General features: G+C 48.8%; 1 protein-coding gene across 1 annotated transcript; it reads right to left on the bottom strand.

Moving 5' to 3' along the window:
- Window positions 1-225: 225 nt before the first annotated feature.
- LOC130266028 (TOG array regulator of axonemal microtubules protein 2-like) lies at window positions 226-24,942 on the bottom strand. Its single transcript, XM_056515357.1, has 17 exons — window positions 24,740-24,942; window positions 21,385-21,428; window positions 19,161-19,427; window positions 17,694-17,788; window positions 16,583-16,733; window positions 15,314-15,478; window positions 13,045-13,177; window positions 11,444-11,549; window positions 10,456-10,691; window positions 8,767-8,919; window positions 6,996-7,113; window positions 5,934-6,037; window positions 4,378-4,573; window positions 3,588-3,804; window positions 2,431-2,517; window positions 514-622; window positions 226-250 (listed from the first exon to the last, which is right to left on the bottom strand). The coding sequence occupies exons 1-17, from the start codon at window positions 24,934-24,936 to the stop codon at window positions 226-228; spliced, it is 2,403 nt and encodes an 800-aa protein (XP_056371332.1). The 5' UTR covers window positions 24,937-24,942.
- Between the last annotated feature and the right edge of the window lie 1,927 nt (window positions 24,943-26,869).

Below are 26,869 nucleotides of genomic sequence, written 5' to 3'. Positions count from 1 at the left end.
CCCTGCCCCACAGCTGAGCAGCCCTACAGCTCCACGGGCACTGGGAGCAGCACAGCTCATGGCAGGGGCACCTGCAGGGCAGAACTGTTCCCTGGCAATGGGCACAGGCTCTCCAGGCTGGCACAAGACCCTTCCTCCTGCCAGAGAGCGGCCCAGCTCCCACCTTACCTCTGTGTGAGGCTGAGCCCTGCTGGCCCTTCCCCTTGTCCTCAGTCTGGAGTTGCTTCAGGCCCCCCTGAGCATGCCGTGACTAGGAAGGGCAGTGGAGAGAGCAGGGGCAGATGCACACCCTTCCTCAGTATTTTGTCATTTTTGGCACAGCTAAAATGTCACATCCGGTGGTGTCCATCTGAGCCCTTGGTCAGCTTGCTGGAGAACACCAAGCCTTCACCAGCCCAAAATGCTGGAGAGTTTTTCCCGCACATGTGGGGGCTGGCTGGCAGCACACTTCCTCAGCTTGGTGCCCATCACCTCGTAGAGGGCAGAGGCGAGCCTGGTGAGCACCGTGCGGACATTGGCGCTCGCACAGGCAGCGCCTTGTTCTCCAGCAAGGACCAGAGCACGGGCAGGGCGCAGCGCTGGACGACTTCAGGGCTCCTGGCATGAACCTCTTCCACCAGCTCTGCCGGGACAGAGACACAGGCTTCTTAACACCAGCCTCAATGCAAACAAGGATCTACCCCGAGTTTTCTTGGAAGCCTCTCTGGCTAAGAGCAGCGAAATAGCACATAGAGCCCCACGATCCAGAAATGGCCAAAGCAGCTGATCCTCCCCAAAACAGAACCACCAACCCCTCGGGACTAATTTCTCCAAATGGAGCCTGGTAACTGTGGCAGAATTTGTACCTTTACTAGATCATTTCACAATCTGTTTCTGCATCAACAAAGACTTGCAGTGAACAGATTAATGACTGAAATGTCAACTTGCCTTTTATTTCCATTTAGGAGTTTTCTAAACCCACACTGAAGATTTGGAAATGCATTTGGAATGCACTGGAAATAATTGAGATATTTCTAATAAAAAGGATGATTCCATTTTGGTGACCCTGGATGTCAAGTGCCAAAACTCTAATTTGGCTCTTCCCTTTGCTCAGTGGCACACAACAAAGAGCAGTATTAGACCACACTTCCAAACTCTAGCCTACCATGGATGGGTGCTGCTTGACAGCTGGATTAAAAACATCAGTGACTAGCTGGTGTCTTTGGCAGAATGCTTTTGTGCCTTCCAACAAACATGTGTTTCAAACCTCAGGGTGTCTTAGATAATTACCCAGACTCCATTACTGTGGCATTTGAGCAACTCCACATTTTAATGCCATTTCCCCTCCCAATGTTAATGGCGTTATTCTTAGAATGTGCACTGAAATAGCAGAATAGAGAGAGAAAAATGCTACACAGGGGACTGAAATTTAACCAAAACACGAGTGTTTTCTCACATTCTCTCTGGAGACTGCTCCCTGCTAATTTTCTGAACTGCAGCCATGAAACACAGCCAAACTTTACTACCAACAAGCTCCTGGCATGCAAAATAACTCCAAAACTAAATTCCTCTTCCTAGAGATCTACTTTATTCAAATGTTCTTTAAAGGGCCTGTGACATTCCCAATCACTGAACATTGCCCTTTCAAGATTCCTACTGAAGACACAAAGTGTATGAAACCTTACATTTAGAGATGATGGCACACTTAGCAGTGGATTTAGCCCCAGTTAAAGCAAGGCTATAAAGCATCTTATCTATTGCATATTAAGATTATAATTTTTCCATTCTTTGGCTGGGGCTGATATAGCCAGCTCCTCTGAGGAATCAATTATCAGCTGCATTTGCAGCATTTTGCACAGCGCTGACACAGGAAGACACTGTTTGCACACCCTGAAATGCTCAGTCCAATGCCACTTTGACAGAACAGGCAGGGAGCCTCAGCACTCTGCTTCTGCCCCTCTGACTCCAAAGGCTGCCTTGCACCAAATCCGTGCCTCTAATCTGTGTGTTGAGTTTTGACCTAAGCTGTGACCCCCAGGCACTGCAGGGTTCAGCCTCAAAACTTTCCAAGAGCAAAACAAGAATTCTGTGAGGACAAAACAAAGGGATCCCTGCAACACTTGCCACCATTTTCCCTAAAGGATCACAGATGTCCCTGAGCTTCCAAGAGAGGAGCCAGCTGGGTATTTTTAGCCTCTCCCTTTCCTGCAGGTGGCTTCTGAGATGCCCCAGTGAGAGCTCAGCCCCCAGGCCGAGCGCCGCCCCCATCTCAGGTGCTGCACAGCTCTGCAGCAGCCAGGGAAAACCTGCCAAACACACCTGCCATGGGGATGGGGCAGGAGGGACAAGCTCAGCACCCCGATTTGGAGCAGCTGCTCTACTGTCCATTCACAGGCACTCCCTGTAAATACTCCCTGGCAAGAGCTCTTGGCTCAGAAGGGGAGCCCATACCTGTGATACGCTCTGTGACATCCAGCAGAGCTTGCCCACTCAGTTGACTCCATTGGTGGCTGAACTCTTTCATCAGTGATACTTTATCTACAGGAGAAACACACGTTTCTGCTCACTCTTCTGAGGTCATAGGAGAAAGGACAGTGGGGAGGGAAAGGGCAGGGGCAGCCCCAGTTTATAAATTCAAGTAAATTTCTGCTGATTTTGGAATCTTTTACTTTCCTTCCAGCCTACTTGGCAGGGCTTTAAACTCCAAGAAAAAAGCTCTCCTTTCACATTTGTAAATGCAAAGTTGCCTGCTCTACCCGCAGCTATGTTAAACATTTCACATCAGGGACCTCTAGAGTTCAACCACACGTAAGCAGTGAAAGGGTTTTGCAATCCAGAGCAAACAGGAAGAAGCCCAGACTTGGGATACAGAAAGGCACTGAGTCAGGCAGTTCATGAGTTCACAGAGCAGCTGAACTGGAGAAAGTGGAAATTCCCCTTGAAGATCTGCTCTTCAACACTCCATTTTTCAGGCATATTTCCCCAGTGCAGCATCTTCAGAGCTGACATAAATCTCTGCAGCAAAGGAATTTAGAGCAGCCCTTGCCTGTGTAGGTATTTGCTACAGCCATCCTGCCCCATGCAACACAGCATGTGGTACAAGGCATCAGTGACAGCTGGATTTCTATCTGTTTGAGGAAATTAACTTGGAGAATCATAACTTTTCCTTTGAAAAAAAGACAAAGAAGGAAGGTGGAAAATTGGCAGCTAATTCCTATAATGTGGAGCCTGCCAGGAGGCTGCTCTGCAGAACCTCTGATGGGCCAGTGTTCCTTCATGGCAGCAAAGCTATTAATTTGGGAAGTCAAATGGGGTCCAAGCAAACTCTAAAACCCCTTTGCCTCTGAATTGTTGCAAAGCTCTAGTCCAGGACCTCTTCTCCAGACAAGCAGCACAGAGCCAAGGGCTCCTGGCACTTTTGGGAAATGCTGATGCACATTCAAGCCTGTTGGGAGACTGGTGTGTAAGGACTGCACCTCCACAGCTTCTGGTGGATGTCAGCTGGAGCGTTCCACAGGCAACAAGAGCTCTCCAGGCACTCAGTGTTCTCTTGTGTCAGAGAGGCAGAGACACGGCTGAGGGGAGTCCATGTCAGGGGTCAGCCTTACCTAAATGAGCAATGGATTCTTCCAGGGCGTTCACAGCTGCAGCATGAACCCCAGGGTCCTTTGAGTTCAGGTTCTTTAGTATTCCTTCCACCAAAAGGACCATCACTGGGTACAAGGCATCTTCCAGGATGGCTATGATTTCTGCCAGCACGTCCAGCGCCATCTGCTTCACTCTCTTGTGAGTGTCAGATATTCTCAGGTCAAAATGATGAAAAATCTGTGGAGAGAAGAAGCAGCATGAAAGCTGGATTAAAATGCCCTTGTTTGGAGAGGGGATGTAGAAATGAGCATTCAGTACCCAAGAAGGGTAAACACCATCTTTACCAAGTGGAATAGAGACAAGGATGGAAATGAGAAGCCGAGTTGTGCCTGTGCAAGACAGGCTGGAGTTTACAGAAGTATCCTTTTAAAAATATTTGGTTTAAACCAACCAGGCTGATCCTTCTCTCACACATCCAACCCATTTTGTGTCTAGAGAATAATTGCCATGCTTTCAGTGGCTGGATTCCCTTCACTTCACCCAACTGGGGGTAGGAGACAGCAGAAGTTACACCAGTGGAAAATTCTGTCATCATCTGATGAACAGCACCAATAGGCACGTGCCAGACAAATACAGCTGGACTGAAAGAACTTGTCCTGAAGCCTGAACCTGAATTAAATTGGTGTGGGTAAGAGGGACCAGCCTGTCCCAAAGAGCCAGGATTAGTGCCAAGACACACTGAATTAACTTTACTGCTCCAGGCTTGGGAGAGGAGCTCAAGGGAAGGAAGAGTGAAGATACCCTACATACTTGGACAATGTTAGTGGCGACGAGCTTGGGGCTGGTTTTGCACACGTCTAGGAGGAGTGCCACTCCTTCCATCCGTGTCTCAAACCCCTTGGCTTCCAGGAGATCGTAAAGCTTCTGGAGCGTCTCCGTTTCATCCCTGGCTGGAGGTAACGTCACCTGGGCTTTTGGACGCTGGAGGAGGCGTCCATCAGGTCGACTTCACCCTGGAAAATAAAACCAAATTCCGACTTCTTGGTGATAATACCTGCAGATAATTGTGAGCAAAACATCTAGAGGAGCTTTCCTAAGGATGTGATCTCAAGCTCGAAAATCACGAGACTCTGAAAAACCACGTGGACCTCATGACAATCATTATGGGAGACAATCTGCAAGTAACATTCTAGCCAGTGCTCACTCAGGAAAACCAAGCAATGAGATGCATCTGATCTTCAGATGGCTTCCCAGGCACACAGGTCACATTGTAGTGTGGGGAAGAGAGACACTACTGCCAAGTTTAAATGCCTCTTATATGGGAGATGTGTGTCTTCGAATAAGGAAACTCATCACTCCGGAGAAGTGTCTCTACACCAGGCATGACAATCTGGAACAGGAGCTCAGATGCATCTGAGCAGATGAACAGGGGCATATCTGAAGGATCCAGAAAATCAGTAACAGAGAGAAAAACAGAAGCCAGACATCCCAGCACTATGCTCACATTAAGTTTGCTTTCCTAGAGACTAGATGCACAGCTAAACATACTGGGAACAATTCTCCTGGATCAATCTGTCTCTTCCATGAGCATGGGAAGATCCTAGCTATGCTACTGAGGCATGTGGTCACTTTCCTGCCACTGCTGAGCATGACAGAGCTAAATAAATCCTCTCTGTTATCAGAGGAGAACAAGTACAAGTAACTCTGCCACTGGCATGAAGAGACAGCAAGGACCAAATCTCTGTCTGAAATGCAGATTGCAGCATAGGGGGAAATCAAGCAAACATGCTGTCCATCAAGCAAACTATATGAAGGACAGGAATATCAAGACAGAATGTCCCCATGGAGACACCTGTTGAGCAAAGCTGCTCAGGAATTGCCTTGCTACTTACAACTCAAACTTGGTACTGTTTGAGGCTAAGAAAACCATGATTCAGCCAGGCCAGACTACTTGCATGGGAACTGCTTGTTTGGGGAATGGCATCTTGCTTCTAGACTGGGACTTCTCATCAAAACACCCATCTGAAAAACACTCCACTCAGATGCAATAAAACCCTGGTTGAATTTACTTGTCTCAAGTCACGCAGCAGAGGTATGGCCCTCTCCTAGCCTGCACATCACTGCCCTTGCCACTGCAATGAATTTTCTGAGCTGCAACCAGTGGGTTACTTTTTGTTCCTAATTTTGTGGAATGCCCTCCAGAGAAGTTTGTTCAGTGTAATGCAGAAGTAGACATTTTTTATCATAGGGCATGTGTAGGAAAAAGGAAACAATCTCTGGCCATCTCTGCCAGAAAGATTTTCCTGAGGAAGAGACATGTGCAGCCTGTCATGTGCTTTGTCACATCTAACAGAAGTGCTCAGTACCTTTGACTAGAAGGCAATGTGGCCTGGGGCTGCTTCGAGCCATCGCTCCTCTTCTTCACAGAGCTCTTGACAGATGGGCGTTCACCCTTCTGCTCTTCCACCCGCTACAAAGACAGAGAGAAACCCCACGGATCTTTAGAATATAAAACAGGAAATTCCCTGTTGAAAACACAAGTTGAACCAGGATCACTGCTACCAAGGCTTAGGGAAACATTTCCTAACTTACAGAAGGAAACAGACAGAGATTCAGTGATGCCAACTCTTTGTTTGCAACAGCCCAAGGCAGGGTATGGGTGGTGCCATACTGAGCAGCAGTTTAAAATCCCAAACTCATGAGTCTTGAGCATAAATGGGAATAATGCAAACTGGTAGGCAATGAGTGTTCTTACAGGAAGCAGCAGAAAAATTTGAACTCTTTGGGTTGAGAGGTGTTCCATTGTGTTGGAAAGTGATTCAGTTAAACCTGGCTCTCCCTGTTCCTGCACAAAGGCACACTCCCTTTTATTCTGTAGATAAAAAAGAATAAAAAATTCCCCCCAAACAAACAAATCATTTTGCACCGGATGGTGCTGAATTCACCAAGCTTCTTTCAGCTCCACAGACCTTGACAGGAGGGCAATATTCCCAGAAGACAGAGAGTAATTGTAGTAATTAGGACTGACTTGGCCATCTTTTGCATTTTTGGAAATGTTCTTGGCACTACTGCCCAGTGTCTTTTGCACAGACTCTATTATCTTCAGAAGCACCATTCTCACTTAACTGCTTTACTGGGGGCAGAGTAGGGAGAGCGCAGAGGGGGGTTACCCTTAAATGTCAACCCATTTTCTGCTCTTCCCCTTTCCTGTTAGTGAGCAATATTCAAAATATTGAAAACCCCACTTTTTCCCGAATAATATCAGTTCCTCTGTGGTCTGCAGATGAACAGGGATGAACAGCTCATTCCCAGGAGCAAAATGATTCAGCAGAAGAGGAATGAGATAAAGACAGATTAGGTATGTTTGATCTCCTATTAGCAATGGCAATAGTTGCACACAGGAGCCATTTCTCCTGGCAAGCACTTACTCTCTTCTTCATTCTTTTCAGAATATCTTCCAGGTGACGGGCGGGAACGGATCGCTCCAAAAGCATTTTACCTTCTGGGTGATTGAGCAACATCTTCACCATGTCCTGTCCATAATGCCTATGGAAAGATGGAGGGAGGGAGGGAGGGAGGGAGGAAGGAAGGCAGGAGGGAAGGCAGGAAGGAAGGCAGGAATGAAGGGATGCAGGAAGGAAGGAAAGCAGGAAGGAAGGAAAGAATGCAGGAATGCAGGAAGAAAGGAATGCAGGAAGGAAGGAAGGAATGCAGGAAGGAATGCAGGAAGGAATGCAGGAATGCAGTAAGGAAGAAAGGGAGGGAGAGAGGGAGGGAGGGAGGGAGGAAGGAAGGAAGGAAGGAAGGAAGGAAGGAAGGAAGGAAGGAAGGAAGGAAGGAAGGAAGGAAGGAAGAGAGGGAGGAAGAAGGGAGGGGGGAGGGGGGGAGGGAGGGAGGGGGAGGGAGGGAGGGAGGGAGGGAGGAAGAGGAGAGGAGGGAGGGAGGGAGGGAGGAAGGGAGGGAGGAAGGGAGGAAGGAAGGAAGGGAGGGGAAGGAAGGAAGAAGGAAGGAAGGAAGGAAGGAAGGAAGAAGGAAGGAAGGAGGAAGAAAAAAGAAAGAAGAAAGAAAGAAAGAAAGAAAGAAAGAAAAGAAAGAAAGAAGAAGAAAGAAAGAAAGAAGAAGAAAGAAGAAAGAAAGAAAGAAAGAAAAGTGAACAAACAAATGAAGACTGTTAAGAGAAGAGGCTGATAGCCTTAAACTCATCAGGTGCAATCCTTGCATGAGAAGGCATTGCTTACTCAGCAAAGAGAGAGAAAAACACCATTTCACTCTGAAACTGTGGGTGTGCTTCTGTGGAATCAAAGGATCCCAGGGAGACAGAAACCCATCTGCTTTGTTATAAGATCCTATTAGCAGTGCCTTGCTGCCATTGCACAATAATTTGCCTTTCTTTAACTGGCAGGGAAGCCAAGACAAAATATCTCATGCTTCCTATTGATAATTCTATACTATATGTATGCACAGGGGCACTAGTTTCTCTTGTCTTCTTGGCAGCTATGAATGGGAATTTAATCATCCAAGTAAGGGAATTTGGTGGTTTGGGTTGATTTTGCCACTAGGAAACCACAGTTTTCTTCAAGAAATTTGGAGGTCATTAAGCCACAGATAACAGCATTCTAGAAATCTGCAGAAGAGGTTTAGAAAGACTGAATACATTGGCTAAAGAGCCCTGAAATATTTCTAGGAAAGCCTTAAGCTAATGAGAAATAGATGTTTGGATCCTTCAGTGATGAACATTATACAACACTTTGCCTTTGTATTGTGCACCTAAGACCAAAGAAAACTGTTGGACTGGCTAATCAGAGCTCTTTTGATCTCAGGAAAGAATCCTTCAAGTCACAGGAAGTTGGCAATGCTCCTTCTTGCTGGACAATCCTCAGGTTACCCAGTACAGTCATTTCCACAGTCAACCCAGAGCAGTGGTCACAGCACCAAGCCTGACAGAGCTGGAGAAGCGTTTGGACACTGCTCTGGGGCACATGGAGTGACTCTTGGTGTATCCTGCCCATGGCCAGGAGCTGGACTCGATGACCCTGATGGGTCTCATACAACTCAGGGTATTCCATGATTCTATGGCCCTTACCCACACAGTGACATAACTTAGTATTTCCTGTAGTTGCCACTCTTCTGTGGGTTTACCTTTACAGACAGAGCCCAGACAGTTTTCCCTGTCTCAGGAGGTGAACTGAAGATCATTACCTTGTGTCCTGGTGACGGTCCTGAGCCAGCGTCCCTGCCGCGTGCACCAGGCTCCCAGCCCCGGCTGTGCCTGCGAGCTCCGTGACTCCAATTCTCTCCAGCAAGGACAGCAGCAGCTCGGCCGCACACTTCCGCACCTGGACGTGGCGGGCCCTGGCAAGGGCAGAGCAAACACTGGGGCACAGGGAGAAGGAGGAGCAACAGCAGCACCGGCCTTGCCAGAGCCAGCTCCCTGTCGTTGCTGGGGGAAGGAGGCCTGGGCTCTCCCTGATACTTTAGACACCTCTAGAAGCTTCTGTCCTCAGATAAACCCAAAGTTAGCATTGCACAGAACGGACTGGCCTGCAAGGGAGAGGGAGGAATTCTGTCTCTCTGCACTATCTGATACTCAATTTCTGTCCCACAATTTACTCTGAGAAAAATTAAAGACAGAGATCACTATATGACTTCTTAGAAATGAAAGACAATTCATGCTGACCCATCAGAGGGCACCAACTACACAGAGCTTCAGCAGGACTGAGGCTCTTTCCAGCCATTTATCCCCAAATCTGCAGACCTTTGGAAAAAAAAAAAATTGCAGGGAAAACACGCTGTGGGCCTGTGAAGTTGCAGAATATAAAGCAGTGCAGCCTGTTTCTTCCAGTGAGGCTTGGCAAGGGATACATCTGAATGTTTTACCCTATTCCAAAGTTGAGGAAAGAGTGGCAGTCATTTTAGCCAGACTGTCCTGTTCTAGAGAGTGTCTTTTGGCAATTATCAGGCCCAACACCGACACTCAAGGCAGCATTTGCATCAGCTATTGCATAGCATTTGGCTTGTGAAGCTGTCTGTAAAGTGATTCATCATCTCAGGGCTAACATGAAACATCAGTTTGAATTGAAAGTAGAGCTCAAAGGCCAGAACATGTCATACAAGACTCCTTTTGGCAGGAGCTGCACCTGCTGTGCAGGCTGTGCCACACCCAGCACATTCTCCCCCACTTGCTCCATGCCCCAGCAAGTACCCTCCTTATTTCTCACATTAATGGCATCATGAGGATCCATGGTTTTTCCCAGGGCCTCTGTGGTTAGTGCTGTGATGTATCAGAGAGTGCTCACAGCTGCAATTGCAATTGTCCCTCTTCCCATAAAAGCATAAGGCTCTATCCTTAGCCTTTGCAAGCACTTTCACTTCCTCACCATTCACCACATTTAGGCAACTCTGACAGACTGGGAGAACTCCAGGAAGCAGCAGGAAGCTGAGTCACAGGAGGTTTAGGTTGGATATCAGGAAAAGGTTTTTCACCCAGAGGGTGGTTGGGCACTGCAACCGGCTCCCCAGGGCAGCGGTCACAGCACCAAGTCTGACAGAGTTCAAGAAGCATTTGGACAACAATCTCAGGCACATGCTGTGACCCTTGGGGTGTTCTGTGCAAGGCCAGGAGCTGGACTCGAATGATCCTGATGGGTCCCTTCCAACTCCCCATATTCTACAGTTCTGTGATTCTGAGAACTTCATAGGGCTGCAGGAGGGCAGAAATAGGGGACAAGAGGAAAGAAACGAGGTGGACTGGAGAATCCAGTCACTGACTTGACAGAAGATGCAGGATACAGGACCCTTCTCTCCCACCATTCCCATTCATTTTCTCATCCCTTGCCCTGCCTGCACTACTAGAAGGTGAAGAATATCACTAGAAGAAGAAGAACCTACTTGACTCCACTGTCCAGGAGAGCAGCTATTGCTCGTGCAGGAGTCACATTCTCCACCATGATGCCCAGGGTCTGACTGGCTGCTTTCTCAACAAACTCTGGGCAATTACGCAGCATGCGGAGAAGGACCCGAACCACCTCATCCACCTCAGAGTCCATGTCCTGCTTCAAGGTGGCAAAAAACTCTCCCAGAGTGTCAATAGCCGCGCAGGACACCTTTGACCGGAGGTTGGTCACCTGGGGAAGTCATGAGGGAAACATAAGAATCACTTTGAAAAGAAAACCAGTTGCCCTAGACAAAAGTCCCAGGAGATGACTACACGACACACTGTGTCCAGAGGAACATCAAAGCACAATAATAGCAGAAGAGCACAAGCACAGAAAGGAACTTACTCTGGCACCAAGTTTCTGGCCTCAGACCTGCTTACTGCAGGCCTAAAACTAAAAATTTCACTAAAGTGATCTACTTAACCCTTCTATAATGTCAATTGCTTTGATTTTAGGCCCTTGTATTTGAAAAACAAAGAACCAAATAAAAGCAAGGGCTGCTTTCAAACCATAGAGGCACAAGCCATAAGGATAAAGAGTCATGTGCTCCTGTTCAAAAAAGCAACACCAGCAGTTGAAGCACTCAGCCAGGAAACAGAAAATACAGGCTCAGGTCTACAGACTAATTTGCAGTGTTGAATTACAGCTCAGGCAGAGATTAGGACTCTGGAAAATAACATAATTAGTGTATCTGTTTCTGCATTTGCACATTTCATTATAATGGCAGCTCACCCAATGATGAGTGTCAGATACCTGACCTACCAGTCAATACAGCTACATGTACACACAGATCCTATAGATAGCTGACAGACATTAGAAATATAAGGTGTAAAAACAGAAATGAAGGCAGTCCCTGAGCACACATGGAGATGAACAAGCACATATCTACTCTACACACTGTGCATGAAGTACAGGGTACAATCCAGAACTAATGTTCTCACCTCACTGGTAACTGCCAAGCAAATGTCACGAAGTGTTGAAAGCAGGACTTCTGAATGGGACCCAGCCAGGTGTTTGAGGCTGACAAGTCCCTTCTCCTTCATCTCCCTGAAAGGCAAGTACCAAAAAGATTGATTTTTTCTCTCCACCCAGGAACTCGGCAGCACCCTCTCAAATTACCAGGCTGGCAGACTCTGTCCAACAATGGGAGGTGCTTTCCAAGGAGTACTTAATGAAATCGTGGAGCTTCTTGCCACAGGAAGCTGTGGCTAGTCAAACGCACACAGAAATCCATGAGGCAAATAGAGGGGTTTCAGAGTCTTTATTTATGGCTGTTTTAAAGACAGCCTTTCTAAAATCTCTGGCACTATGTGCAGTCCCTATGTCACTGCTTCCTAGAAGCTGTCAGACTGGCCCATGCTGCTGTTCCTTGTCACCTCCCTGTACCTGTCCCTAAGACACAATCCCATTGGGCTGTTACTGGGGCATTTTCCTTCTTTGCCAGCCCCAGCAGGCAGCTCAGCAGTGAGAGTCTGCACTGGCACTCTGGAGCTGAGTTTCCACTCTACAATCTAGGCCTGTCTGCCACCCATTCCATTTCAGATCCATATTCCCCAAAAAAGCAGCAGGATGACCCAGAAGATTCTACACCTGAGCAAGAACAGTTGAAACTCTACCTTTTCCCAAAATCCCCTACCTAAATCAATCCCTACAACAGCAACATGTTATTGAAAAGATGCAAACAACTCTGTGTCTCAGCACTTGCTCTCTGCAGGCCCTGAGCTACAGGAAGGTGTGTGAGGCATCGGGGCTGCAACACAGGGCTGGAGACTGATCCCACGGGCACCAAGGAGAGTCATCAAAAAGACAGCCAATATCACCTAACATCTGTAGGCTTATCACCTCTGTGCTTCCTTCTGTCTGTGTTTAATTGTGGAACACATAGGTGAGTATTGAGCAAACATCTCAGGCCCATATGAAGCAGTGAGAAGGAAAAAGCTGAATTCCAAAAGTGCAAGATTCCTAGAGGATTTAATTTCTTTTTCCTTCTCTTCAGACATGACCCCTTCAGGAGTAATGACAGGCTGAGGGTCTTGAAAGCACAGCTCAGACCATTTCTCAGAAAGAGGAACTCCCTGGAGCTGCTTCTGGGACTCACGTGCAGGAGGTCACAGGGAGACCCTGTCACCTGCCATCGCTGTCAGCAGTGGGACCAGAGAGAAATCTTACTCAGTCCCACTGGGCCAGTGCCCCAAGGCACCCAAATCTCTACACTCAGATCTGCTGCCCTCCTGCTTCTGCCTTCAGCCAGCAAATCATCTCATCCCACAGCTTCCTCTCTTCCCTCAAGATTCCCTTTGCAGCTCCATGGAGCAGCAGGCAAAGCAAGGAGACAGCACAGACCTGCTGCAGCTGGAGCACAGCTGCAGACCAAGGCCAAGAAAAGGCTGCTCTCAAATCTTGATCCTCTCAGTGCCTCTGGAGTGGTTTCCCCGGTGCCCTTTGGCCCTCTGGGCTGTCGGGGCTCAGAGGCACCAGCAAGATTCACTTCTAACCTCCCTTAACGCTGAGGGGGAGACAGAGTGGCCGGGGCCTTTCTTACCAGTCATCGCTGCGGAGCAGGGAGAGTGCCTGGAGCAAGGACTGCTGTGGGTCAGGAGAGGCTGTGTCCTTGTGCCCGTGCCCACATTGCAGCTCCTCTCGGCGCTGGGCACCAGGGGCCGTCTGCGAGGTCACTGTAAGGAGAGGGTCAGCCCTGAGCGCTGCAGCCCCGGGCAAGGCACCCGCCCTGGAGCGGCTGCAGCCCCAGCTCCAGCCAGGGCTCCATGGGCTGCACATGGCTCTGCCTCAGACACCTCCCTGCTCTCTGGCTGCCTGGGCTCCTTGCTTTCTGCCAGCCTCCCCAGCTGGGCACAGCTCCGGGCTAAACCTGACCATTGCCCACACAGCCATTGCCAGCTCCCAGGTGCCACGGGCAGCACAGCCAGCGGCAGTTCCTGAGGCCCGCAGAGCTCCCACTCCTGCCAGACAGGGCCGAGCAGCGGGAATGGCTACCCCAGGAGGGAACCCCAGGGGCTCTCTTGTCCCAGCACCCTGATTTCCCCCAGCCCTGAGGACTGAGGCACTCTGCACCTCCCTGAGGAAAGACCTGCAGCTGCCTCGTGACAGCACCAAGCCGAGCCTGAACAAGCCAGCCCTGCTGGGCCCGGCTGAATCCCCATGGAGCAACTCCCAGGGAACAGCCAGACCTGACCCTTCACCCCTGACAGCGCTTCTGCTCCCACTGACTTCAAATATTCTAGACAGCAGGCAGCTGAGTGCACACACATTTTAGCCTACTCTTGGGAAAGGAGTTGTATATGGATTTTGTTCTTTCCAAGCATCAGGAATCTTTACTCTATCCGAGGTACACACTGGCTGTATTTCAACAATGCTGAGGTGAAATTTATTTGCAGTCAAATGGATGTGTTTGAACATTGTGCCATGCCTAAGCTTTCCCTTGTGGAAAAATGCAATTTCTAATCTAGAGGCTTGATAAGAAAGTCTTCAAATTGTGAACTGAGGATAAAAATATTCAGATACAGATGCAAATTGTTGGCAGACACACTCTCTTGATAATCAGTTGTCCTGGGTTTACCCTAACTGAATTTTTTGGAAAGGTAAAAAATTTACAATGTATAAGAAAAATCAGAGGATAAACGCATTTCTTATGAAACCCATTTGTCATCAAAAGCACCCTCCATCAAAAATTTCATGTCCTGCATTCAAAAGCTCATTTTCTAATGTGTAGATGAAAACATCAGCAATATTTAAAATGATGGAGTATAAATATGGCACAGAATCTAGATGAAGTGCTCTAGACTCGGTAGGGTTTTTGTGATACCTTGCATCTTCTCACAAATTATGGGGGAACTGTAGCATCAAAAATATTCAGACAGGAACTAATCTGGATGTCACTGATGTACCCCTGTCACTGACATCAGTGATGTCTCTGCAGGAGTATGTAGACATCCACATCTAGATTCCATATGAATGGAGAGCCACAGTCAGGCTAGTTCTGGTCAATTCTGAGCATGGAAGTAGCATCACTAGAAAAGAGCACTCCAAGGATCATTCCTAGCTCCCTTCTTATCTCACGCTACTTGGGATCACAGCACAGGCCGGCTACCCACAAAGGAGAGACAAGAGCCACTAGGGACTGTCTGCTGTGCATTTCCTGCAGGCAGCAAACAGCCTGGGAGCACCAGGCAGCCCCTCCTGGCTCTCATCTGCTCCACACGGCCGCTGTATTTGGGTGCGCTGACACAGGAGGCACTGCTTGTTCCCTCTTGGCATTGCAGGCCGTGGGATGGCAGCAGCCAGGAGCACTGGGCACTTCTGGGAGCAGCAGCACGATGGCACCAAGCCACTGACTGCCATGCAGAGACAGCCCTTGCTGGGATAGCAGAAAAGCTGGCTGCAGAGCCGGACAGCAGCACAGGCAGAGGGCCCCGATGGTGAGTGGACAACTGATCGTGGTGGTACTCGTAGGTGCACAGTGAGCACAGCCTGGCACACTGCCCCACAGCTCATCCCTGCAGTTACAGCTGCCTCCTGGCACCAGCACTGTACTTTGGACTATCAGGATGGGCAAAAGCCAGAGCTTAGGCCTTTACCACTGCTTTATTCAGCTCAACTTTCCAATGGATCTCTAAGAACCAACTGCTGCAGTACTACCAAGCTGGAGGAACTCAAAAGTAGATCTGCTGTTCATTCTCAGGACAGGCTATGGACCAAAGAGCCCAGCTGTGCTGGCTGAGGCAGGAGGCAGTTTGTGCTCCTTGTGATAGCAAAAACCCGTGTGGGCAAAAGCTGCCATGGAGCAGGCTTACCTGAGGAGTTGCATGGGACAGTGCCTTCCTCATGGATCATAAGCACACTGGGCTGTAAGGGCACTTTCTCCTGCTTCCTCAAGACCTTCTTCTTCTTCAAGGCATTACCAGGGTGTTTTCTCTGCACACTGGAAGCTGTGCCATTGACAGGTGGTAGGCTAAAGCCTGCAGGGGTCAAAGAGGAGCTTGTAAGTACAGGGTGCTGGACAGGGTGATGATGCAATGGGCCAGAAAACTTGCTGGAGCTGGGTATCATCTCTTTGTTATCCCAAAGAACTTCAAGTAGAACACTGGCACACTAACACGGGACAAGGATGACAGAATCAAAGAATCCGAGAAGAGTTTGGATTGGAAGGCCTCTTTAACCACCATCTAGTCCAACCCCTGGCAGCAGGGACATTTTCATCTGCATCAAGTTCCTAGAGGCCCATGGAAACTGGTCTTGAATCCCTTCAAGGATGGATCAACAACAGCTTCTGTGGGCATACCCTTCCAGCATTTCATGGCCTTCATAATAAAAAATTCTCCCTAATATCTAATCTAAATCTACCCTCTTCTAGTTTAAAACCAAACTGCAGCGATGCTTCCACTAAGAAACAAGGAAAACCCAGTGCTGCTTTGCTTTTGTTTTCCTGTTTCAGAGGCTGGCTGGGGAAGCTCCCAAAAGAAAGTGCAGATAACCCTGCGTGATGCCCTGGGGCTGAGTGCTGCCCCGAAGGTCCCTGCTGCCGCCCTCGGGGCAGCGCACACAGCGCTGCAGCCAGAGCCCCCAGCCGGGATTCACTCGGGAACGGGAACGCTCCTGGCTCCTGGGGTACAGCAGCAGCACTGCCTCGGGGCTTCAGCACAGCTCTGCAGCGCCAGCTCCTCGGCAGGGAGTGGGGGACAAGGGTCTCTGGTGCTTTCATTAGGAGGAGTTGAATTTGGTTTCTTCCAGCTTGCACCTTGGTTGAAAAGCATTCTTCTGGACTCACCTTCCCTGGAAGCTGCTCTCCAGGAAAGAGTCTGAAGCTCCAGTTGACTTTGCAAGAGAATTTTCTACTCTGAATGACTTTAGAGGTGAAGGTGGGAAGCTGATATTCTGTTACCGACTCAGTGAGGCCATGGGCAAGACACTTCATGCCTCTGGATTTCTCTTTGGGGAATGGAAATCAATCCTATGCAAGCTTCCACTCGGATGAAAGCAGAACAGTCCCCCAGTCTGATTGCAACACTGTGCAAAGGGCAAGCAAGTGGTCAAAAAGGAACACAAGTGTAGGCAGCACTTACTTGCTTCAGCTGCATCCCCGGGCTCAACTGTCTGTGGAGGCAGCTGCAAGGATGTTTTCTCTTCTCTCCTTTTCTTCATTTCCTTCTCAAAAATCTCCACATCCTTTGGCTCTAAGTTCTTTTCGGCCAACTTGCACAATGCAGCACGGATCTAGGTGCAATGGAAATACATCACAAACTGTAAGCAGAGACACACAAACCAGGCACTACACCTCATCAGGAGCACAGAGTCCATAGAGTGCCACAGACTTTAATCTAGCTCCATATACATTCCAATAGTTTCAGGAGAATGTCTCCCATCCTCACCTCGGCAGTTACACACAGTGAGGTGGAACACTTCAGTGCCACAACCTTACACTGCTCCAACTGCAACCTATGACAGGAAGCCCTGCTTGAAGCATGAAAGTCATAGGAATGCTCCCAGACAAATGAAGAGCTCCTGTGACCAGTGAGCAGGCAGTTCAGTTCCTACAGGCCATGGCAGGAGAATAAAAACCGTGTGCAATAGGCAGCAAGGAGGGGTAATTAGCTGTTGCTTAACACTCATGGCCAGGAATTGCAGCTGTTTCTCACTTCCTGGCTTCTGAAGGACTCAGCTCTGAAGGACTCTGGATGACTTGGTCTCTGAGACCAGGACACCAAAAGGAGTCATGTGAAAACAAGTTGCAGAAACATTGGTATTATTGAGCAGAAAAGTTGAGAATGAGAGGGCTGTGAGATACAGCCAGAAAGGTAACCAGGAAAAATCCAACTCTCCCATTTTATTTTGCAGCCTTGCTTATACTCAACATTAGAATCTTTGCTTCTCTGCTTCTCAGGCTGCCCTTTGCCAGCGTTCACTGGTGTGTAGCTTGCTCTGCCATTCAGAACTTCTCTAAAATGGCCTTTGCACATAAAGAATGTTTCAGGCATGACCTTAGCACCACCTCCAAACCAGTGACTTTGGCACCACTGGAAATAGCCAAGCAATTGCTCTGTAGCTGTCAAATACATTCCCAAGAGAATCCCCATCCCCCAAGAGTGGAAGATTAGGATTGTCAGGGACATTTTGGGCCAAGCACTAAAGAGCCACTGGAAAGGAAGTCTGCTCATCCCTGTCCTTATCCCTTACCTTTCCAAAGCCGTCCCTCAGGTCTTTGTCACTCGTAAGACCAGGACTGCTGGGACCATCCGTCTCCTGGGCCTGGCTCAGTGGGAGGCCTGGTACTGGAAGCAAAGGTTCCTGTAAATCTCTGGCAGACTTCACCCCCCCAAAAAACCTCATGCTGGGCAACAGGCAAGGTTCCAGACTGCAGAGCTCTCGTAAGACACAGAGATGGTGCATGAGAGCAGCAAGGTACGTATGCCTAGACCCTCTCCCAGTGCTTGGGCTACTGGCAGCAGACATGGCATTACTGTGTTGGCCAGCAGACTGAAACCTGCTGCATGATGAAGGCCTCAGCCCCCAGTGCTGGAGAGCCTCTGTGTTTGATAGAGAAGAGCAGAGATGGAGATTGCTCTTGACAGAGATTCTTATCTGCCCTTATCCTGATTTTAGTAAACATCTTCTTTCCAGTTCCTAAAAGAACTCCCGGTTTCTAATACCTGTATGCATTTAGATCAACATTTTATTCTCTTTCTTGGAATATTTTAGAGGACATCAAAAGAAAAGCTTAGGATTTCAGGAGTGTTACCCAAACATAAATTGTCTTCTTGACACTAGATAATTTGTTTTCCCCAAGGATTTTCATTCTAAGCTGTATGAGCTTGGGCCACTTTTGGGCCAGCACAACTAAAGGCTGATTTTGTTAATGCAAGTAGAACAATGTAACACATTCTGAAATACTCTCCAACATAGCTGTTAAAATTCAAACAACTAATCATTCTATATAACACCTTTTAACCTTCACAGAGGTTAAAAACAAGTGGCAGCAAAGTAGAATAAAACCAATGTTGTAATTCAATAGTTTTTGCCTTTGCAGAATGCTCAGCTTAGTAAGAAAGGGAGTTAGATACAGGCTTTGAGGAAGGAGAGCAATTCTGGATGGAAGGCAAAACCTTGGAAAATAAGTGCATCTGGGAAGTTGGCAGGGAAACTACTGACCCCAGGGTAACCTCCTAGGGAACACTGCAGTCAGTCAGACCTGCTAAATGGACACCCAAAATTTAACAGAGGCTGCAATGCAAACCTAAAGCATCTGAAGCTCCCCATTCCGTGGGACACATTTCCTGGAAACTTCTAAATAGCTGCACAGGGAAACATGCTCCTGCCAGCAGCCCCTTGAGGCAGGCCAGGGCCACACCCTGACCCACTTGCACAGAGCTCCCAGGGGAGCAGCCTGGCCTCTGGGCTGCCCTGGGACAGCAGGAGCCCAGAGCCCTGTGCTTTCCAGCAATGGCTCAGCTGCACATGCAGCCTCCTGCTCCTCTCCCTGCCCCACAGCTGAGCAGCCCTACAGCTCCACGGGGCACTGGGAGCAGCACAGCTCATGGCAGGGGCACCTGCAGGGCAGAACTGTTCCCTGGCAATGGGCACAGGCTCTCCAGGCTGGCACAAGACCCTTCCTCCTGCCAGAGAGCGGCCCAGCTCCCACCTTACCTCTGTGTGAGGCTGAGCCCTGCTGGCCCTTCCCCTTGTCCTCCTCCCTGGCAGTGACCCTGGGGGCAGCGCTGCTCAGCTGCCCCTGCCGGGGCTCCTGGGCCGAGGCCCCCTGAGCCGGCCGGGAGCCCAGACCTCCATTCCCAGCGCCGGGGTTCCGCACATAGGTCTCCATGCTGAACAATTCAGCCAGTTTCCGTGGGAACAGAGGCATCCCAGGTCCTATCACACACCAGGGGCTCTTTCCCTTCGTCCTCTGGCTTTGTGCTGTAGATCAGGTACAAGAGAAGAAGTGAGTTAATTTAACTCACGCCTGTACTATCAACCCATCTAATGGGTGGGGATTTCAAAGCATATTTCAGTTACTGAAAAGATTGGTTGTTTTTTATTTTTCATGAAACTGGTATCAGCTGAATTCCTCTGAACAGTGTGGAGCTGGCAAGCCAGGAGAGAAAGGTTCTACGACTTGATGTGTTGCCCATTGCCTCCCCACTAGTACAGGATCCCTTTCCAAGGAGTTGGAAACTCACATGTGGTCTCTAGAATTTGACACTGTCTAGCAAGTAATTGTTTTCACAAGTCATTTTCAAGGCCATTATTTCTGTAACTCCCACTCAGTTCTAACTTGGGTTTTTCATTTTTGGGATTTTGTTTATTTCTCTTTACAACAAAGGAAGTGCTGGTACATAAACAATGGCACCATGTGTTATACACAAAGAAAAAAAAAAAGCTTTGCTTTCCCCATTAGATATCCCCAGTAATCTGCAAACCTCTAACAGAAGGGAATAAAGTGGTCATCCACAAGTTTCACTTTTGCTCTACTTCACTCTTTGAGGGGTTTAGTCCCTGCCTTCTTTCCTGCAGAAACACCTAAAACTAGCAAAAACCTGACCTGCCTCAAGACATTTCTGATTATGCCTAATACTGACAAATGAAATTTTGATTAATTGAAATAGCAGAGGGCAGGTCATTCTGAAATACTCTTCAACAGGGCTGTTAGAAATAAGACAACTAATCATTCTTTACATGGCTTCACACAGCATAAAATCATAGGGCAGCAAAGCAGTAAGAGGAGAAAAATATTCTTAAAACTGGATCCTTTTCTCCTGTAGAATGTTCCGGTCAGTACTAAAAGAGAGACTGGCAAAGTCTAGTGAGAAGGGGCATTTCTAGTTGAGAATGAGTCCTGCAAAAACGTCACCTTACTTGCTGAGCAATACTTCTCCCCAGCTGCATTAAGCCATCCACCTGCATATCAGCAATAAGGAGTCATTCCAAAGGGGCTGTACTGAGGATTTGGCAGAAATAACCCTGAGCAAAGGGACCGGTGGATCTGATCCCTTTTTCTGCATCAGCAAAATTATTTCTTCAAGTCTCATCACTCCTATCAGTTCACGACCAGTGATGGCAAAGGAACAACAACAGACTTTCACTGAGGCTTTCAACTTGAAAGCATTGGCTGACCTGGCACAATTCTACTTGTCAGGGATCAGGCAAGGCAGGGACAGGGGACAAGGCAGAAGGCATCTCCTCCCCCAGCCTCAGCCTGCAACACTGACCCAGAGAGAGAGAGTCGGGCAAGAGATTGGTCATCGTGAACCTGCCATAGGTGGCTTTGGGTTTGTGCTGTGAGAGCATGACAAACTCAGACCCTGCATAGGCTGCATCCATTTGGAAGTCTCCTTCTCCTTAACTGGAAAATTCAAAAAGGACTTTCTGTCACAGGAGTTTCCCTGTTTCTCCCAGTGCAAAATCAGTCAGTACCCATAGTCCTCCTTCAGATGTCCAAGGCTCCAGCTCAGAACGTGCCCCAAGGAAAGATTTTCTCTTACAAGGACAGGAGGAAGGAGTGGGAACATTTCTCATTTCATGCTAAATGCCTTTTTTTTCTCTACTAGTTGTAACACTAGAAAGGCTGCATGGAGATAAAAGGCATGTGCAGGATGGAGAGGAATGTTTCCTTTTCCTGCACTGCATTTTCCAGGGTCTCAAGGTCCCACTCCAGTCCCTGTCACTCAACACTTCACACTGGAAGAATTTTCACTGCACCACTGGAGCACACTCACAGTGACTGGGCTCTGGGAGGTGTCCACTGAGCCCATCAAGGCATCAAAATGAATTTACAGAAATTTTTGAAAGAATGGTTTTTAACCAGGCTTTCAAAATGTCACCTCTGAGTCAAGATTCCAATGGTCATTTTAGGACAAACATGCCCTGTACCTACCTGCATGTTCAGAGCTCTCTCTGCTTCTGCTGCTGGATCTTGGCCTTGAGAAAATGGAGGACAAAAGAACATATGAGGAGGGAGAAGGTGAAGGGAGGGAAGAGGTGTAGCATGAAAGGAGACAAACCTTCCTAGAGCTTGGTCACTCTGATGAAGGATACAATGCAACACATAAACCCAACAAGACTCAAAGCTGATTAATTGTCCTTAAGCTTTCAGTTGCTGCAGCTAGACAGAGCTGGCCAAGTTCTAGCAAAAACACAGCAGTCATTCTTCAACTTGCATCATAACTCCCCAATCGTGCTGTCTCTCCTTTTGGAGCCAAGTGGCTCCTACAGCCTCTCTGAAGCAGCAAGAGCTGCTAAGCTGAGCCACGAGTCTGTATGGAGGGCAGCTGCTTTGGTACTGCTGCCAAAGCTTGACTTTGCCTGCTCGTGCCTTCCACTGGTGCCAGTCTCGTGCTACATGTGGTCAGAGCAATGCTGTGCCCTGAGAGGGATATTCCACCTCCTTGCTCTTTCAAGTAGAGAAAGGCTTTTTCCACCTGCTGCGCAAGGTGTAGTGTTTCAATAAAAGTCTGTTTTCAGTCAGGGGTGGGGGGTGATTACCTGTTAGGACCTGCCAGAGGCAATGAACTGACTGGTTTGGAAGGGCCATTGAGCTGGGTAAGTTTGGGGATTGATATCTGGTTAGACCACATGAAGGAGCTAATCACGCCCCTGTGGAAAAGCACATTTAAAAACGAAGGAAGCACCGGAAATATTCTTGGCTTCTGGCCTCTGAGGAGGTAACTGGCCGGTCCCCACACGGCTGCGTGGCCAGGTCAGAGCACGGCTGGGCTGAGATTTCTGCCACCGTGGGGCCAGGCCACCGGCACTGCCCAGGCCATGGGCACTGTCAGGGCCACCGGCACTGCCCAGGCCATTGGCACTGCCCAGGCCACCGGCACTGCCCGGGCCATTGGCACTGCCCAGGCCACCAGGCACTGCCCAGGCCACCAGGCACTGCCCAGGCCCTGCGAGCGGCCGGAGATGCCAGGGCTGCTCGGCCGCAGTCGGCGCGGCCGGGACTGTCTCAGCAGGGCTCACAAATGAACTTTGCTCACTCCGGGACCAGATCTGGGAGTGGCCCCGCGGCCCGTGCTGGGCACGGCCCCGAGGCCAGGAGCGGCCTGGGCCGGGAGCGGCCGCCGCCATCCCCGTTGCCAGGACTGCGCGGCCGTGGTGTCTCGGCAGGGCTCGCAATGAACTTGGCTCGTTTAGTTCTTTCAGCAGCCATGCAGAGAACAGAAGGACAAAGCGGCAGCAGCGGCTTTTCTTGTTTTTCGGCGCCCCGCGTGAAGGAAAGGCGCAGGGCGGGGCCGGCAGCCAGCGCGGCTTTGCGCAGGGCCGAGGGAACCAGGTGAGCAGCAGCGAGAGGCACGGCAGCGATCTCTGCCTTGCAGAGCCCGATGGCATCAACCTTTCAGCGCTGCAGGACTCTAGAGAACTGTTTAAGTTGATAAAGCTTGAGAGCAAACAAACCTGGGAACACCCTTTGTCTCCCGAATCAGAAAAATGAGAGGTGAGGACACTTAGAGACAACAGCATGGACACTGAAGTCAGTGAAGAGCGAGTAAAATTCTAGATGGGGGGATGTGAGGAGATGCCTCAGTCTGAGGCTGAAATCCTCTTGTAAGGCTATAGAGAAGATATAATTGAGACATCAAACCCTATTTTCCCTGTAACTCATGAAAATACATTAGGGGCATGCAGCGTTCTAACCACAGCCATGAACAGAGGAAGCAGTGCTGAAGTGAGCAGATGTTGAAGCAATTTTGATTCAAAGAGAAATTTGAATAAAGAGAGATGAGAAACCTTGCCCCAGTGACAACAGTAGAAAAGCCTCTGTTCCCAGAGATGGATGAAGAGAACTTTTGTTTTAGACTAGAACAGCTCATCATTAAAATAGCACCCCAAGAAGGTGACATGGCCCATGAAAGCAGCTGTGGGATAGCTGCGAGGTATGAGAGCGACTGTTCACACTGCGAGCACATTTTCCTTTCCCAGGTGCCTGATTCGCTGTGACATTAAAGCCACGGGAGAACTGTTTCTTGTGGAGAAGTATCCATACATGGCAAGAGAAACTCCTCTTCCTGAGTGAACTGGAGAAAGACTGTTTTAGAGATGGTAAACTGACTGATTTGTCTCTGTACACTGTCAGTGGGCAACAAAAGAAGGTAGGGGGCAGAAGAAGTGTTCTGGAGGTTTATTCTGATTTTTCTTACCTGTGTTGTGTTAATAAAGTTTTTCTTTGCACACTTTAAATTTTGTGCCTGTTTTACCCTCCTTCTCCTAATTGCTTATCTCACAAAAGAAACATGAGTAAATATATTCCACTGGGTGTGCTGGCATTTAGCCAACACTAGACCCACTACACAAGGATATTCAGATTGCACTTGAAAAGTTCTATCTAAGCTTTTCAATTGGAATGATACTTGGAATGTGACTCCTTCTGTATTGTTATCACTCGGATAAGCTTGACAGCTACATTTCTCACACATATCCAAGCTAATATCTTACCATGGGGTACTCTAGCACCTTGCCCTCTTTGCTTTTTAGCCCAGACCTAAATATTAAACATTGATGGGATTATACATCTATACCCCAAAACTTATCTGGGATCTCATTCCACAGTGGAGGCTGAGGCCAAAGCTCAGATAACTTACTCCTGAAATTTACTCTGGGATCCCTTTTATTACAAACAGTTGGCAACTCACATTGCTCTCGGGAATTATACAACTACACCCAGGAAGTAATTGCTTTCCAAATGTAGTTTTCAGGGCAAGTGTTGTTCTGCAACTCCCACTCAGTTTTGGGTTGGGTTTAGTAGGTTGCTTATACTTCTGATACAAAAAAATTAAGTGCTGCACATAAACAACGACACTCATTAAAAGAAGCAGCACTGGAATGTGAAGACACTTCCCCAGTAGCCAGTATTTGTCCAAACCTATTCTAGTGGGTGCTGAAGTTGACAGTCAAGGATCACAGTATTCAGTGATCCTCAGGATCCAGACCCATGCAATACAGTTCCCAAATGACACCACAAACATTACAGAGGGAATCAATAGAGAAATCCAGCAGAGGACCCATCTTGAGATGCTCTTAAGCCCTGCCTCCTCTTCCCCACCACCACCTCTGCTCTTGGGACAGATGGTGTGGGGTTTGACATTGAGCTGGATCATCAGAGATGGCCAAAATGGGGAATACACAGAGATTTGCCTAAATACACGGGACAGCTGACTGTGCAAAAGAACCTCACAAGGCAAGAAGAGCGAGCTGAACAGCACAGTGGAGCAGCAGACACCTTGCCTTACCTCATCTCCTGGGACTCTTGGACATCCAGCTGCAGAGAGCTGTGCAGAGAGCCTGCAGCACTGCCAACACGGGGATGGACTGCCTTGTGGATAGGGGGGATCAAACGCAGTCCCAATGACCCCTTCTTCACATCCCCACCACGGGAATACAGCAAGGATGCCTGGCAAGAGTGGAACAAAGTGCTCAGATGAAGCATCCAGCCTTGCCCTGATTCATGGCTCAAGATATTTACCCATGCTTTGAACTGGTACCTAGCAGGAAAAGACAAGTCAAACTGATGGAGCAGCTGGGCCCCAGGATGGGGAATGGAAAGGGAAGTGGTGGGGGAGAGCACATATCCCAGATTTGGCATCTCTCCCCTCATGCTAACAGTTCTGGAAGGGTGGCTGCATTCCCAGCTGGAATCCACGTGTTTGGCATCAGTATGTTCATGGGTGCCACTGCCTCCACTGGCCTTTTGGATGGTATGGGAATGGGTTTAGATCACTATTCTCTCCCTGCCCCTTAGGCACCTCACAGCCACTGCTGATCTCCAGCCATGTCCCCACAAAGCCATTCTGCAGGATGTCAAAACCTGCTTTTCTCAAGCCCCTCATTCCTTCTGCTGCTGCCCTTCCCTCCTACAGTTGCCCAGCAGCCTTTCAGCCAGAAGCTGCTGAGCTCTCGGGATGCTCGCTGCTCCCCAGCTCCCATACCTCCAGCATCTCAGGCTCACTGGCATCCAGCAAGTTCAGCAGAGCTCCCTGCCCTGCTGCTCTCTGGAAGGTCTCTGCCAGCCCAGGTTTCTCCAGGGCCCCCATGCCATGGCCAGGAAGGGAAGTGGAGGCACTGGGGCCAGATGCACACCCATGCCTACTATCCCATCATTTCTGGCACAGCTAAAGAGCCAAATCAGGACCTGCTCCAACTGCAGTGAAAGGATCAGATCCTGTCAGGGATACATTGGGCCCTTTCTCATTAAGGCTGACATCAAGTACACAAGCCTTGGATTGGACATTCTGTCTACCAAAGCTGTTGTTCATCTGCCTCCTCCTGCACCCCACAGCAAACCCAAAACAACTGCAGGTGCTGGCCCTGCTGCAAAGGCAATCGTGTGCCTGGGCTCTGGGCTGCTCTCCCCATGGCCACCTCTCATCCCTTCCCTCTGGACAAAGCCATGCCAGGGCACACAGCTGCCCAGAAGCTGATGAAGTCTAGCAATAACATCAGAGACAGCTGTGCAGAAGACCATGGCTGTACAACTCAGAAGCTGAGACAACCTGGAACTGACTTTGCAGGACTGCCTGTTTCAGCAAACACCTTTTTCCATCCCAAGCAGACAGGGTTGACAGAAAGCAGCACCAAGACAGAGACATGGTTCACAGATATCCATAGGTTACTAGATGTAGGAGGATGGCTTGGCCAGATTGGACAACTTGAGCTGCTCTGACTGCTTGTTGGGGCTTTCTCAGCTATAAGGCAGAGCAGGAGCCACGACAGAGCCCAGAAACCATTGAAGGACCTCTCCTGCTATTGGTACACGCTGAGGATGTGAAGTCTGCACTACACCCCCCCATTGCAAAGACAGCCTGAAGTGTAGTGTCCATCTGAGCTCTTCCTTGTCTCAGCTGCTTCCCTGGGCTCACATCAAAGGAAAAATTCTCAGACTGCTTCCTACTGATGCTTTAAGTTTTAGCTTTCACATTTCCCAGATTCTGTGCTGAATTTGTGTGGGACTCCAAACTTCATATTTAGTGTCAATAGGTTCTCTTCACAGTGGAGTTTAACACAAATTTCCTTTTCCAGATTGAGAATCAAGGACAACTGATATCGAAATAGCATAAACAATGGCAAAGTGAAGGGAGTGAACCAGGACAATGGAACTTTGTGACCTGAAGCTGTAACTGGACAATAAACCCCAACATGTTGATGGAGCAATACTTATAAAAGTGTAGAAACTTGTGAGCGGTACCTGGCTTGGATCCATCCTGGGTGTAGCCCTGGCCAGGCTCTTCTACTGCCCAAGGTGTATCCTTTTAAGGCCTCTTAATAAATACCTACTTTATTCTTTTAACTCTGTCTAGTGTCTGTTCCAGATCAGCCTCTCTAGGAATCACTAGTGCATAAAGTGACAATCTATCACACAGGAC

Source organism: Oenanthe melanoleuca, unplaced genomic scaffold (genome assembly GCF_029582105.1).
Source record: "Oenanthe melanoleuca isolate GR-GAL-2019-014 unplaced genomic scaffold, OMel1.0 S001, whole genome shotgun sequence".
Lineage (NCBI taxonomy): Eukaryota > Metazoa > Chordata > Aves > Passeriformes > Muscicapidae > Oenanthe > Oenanthe melanoleuca.
The sequence above is the reverse complement of the archived record's forward strand: the minus strand, read 5'-3'. Positions and strand labels throughout refer to the sequence as shown.

What these genes read in the sequence shown, in the direction of transcription:
- LOC130266028 (XM_056515357.1), bottom strand. Translation starts at nt 24,936, where the DNA reads ATGCTTCATCTGAGCACTTTGTTCCACTCTTGCCAGGCATCCTTGCTG. An exon ending in TGTCCCATGCAACTCCTCAG is followed by an intron (nt 13,178 to 15,313) that starts GTAAGCCTGCTC and finishes CTCTCCTTACAG; the next exon opens with TGACCTCGCAGACGGCCCCT. An exon ending in GCTTGGCAGTTACCAGTGAG is followed by an intron (nt 10,692 to 11,443) that starts GTGAGAACATTA and finishes TGACTTCCCCAG; the next exon opens with GTGACCAACCTCCGGTCAAA.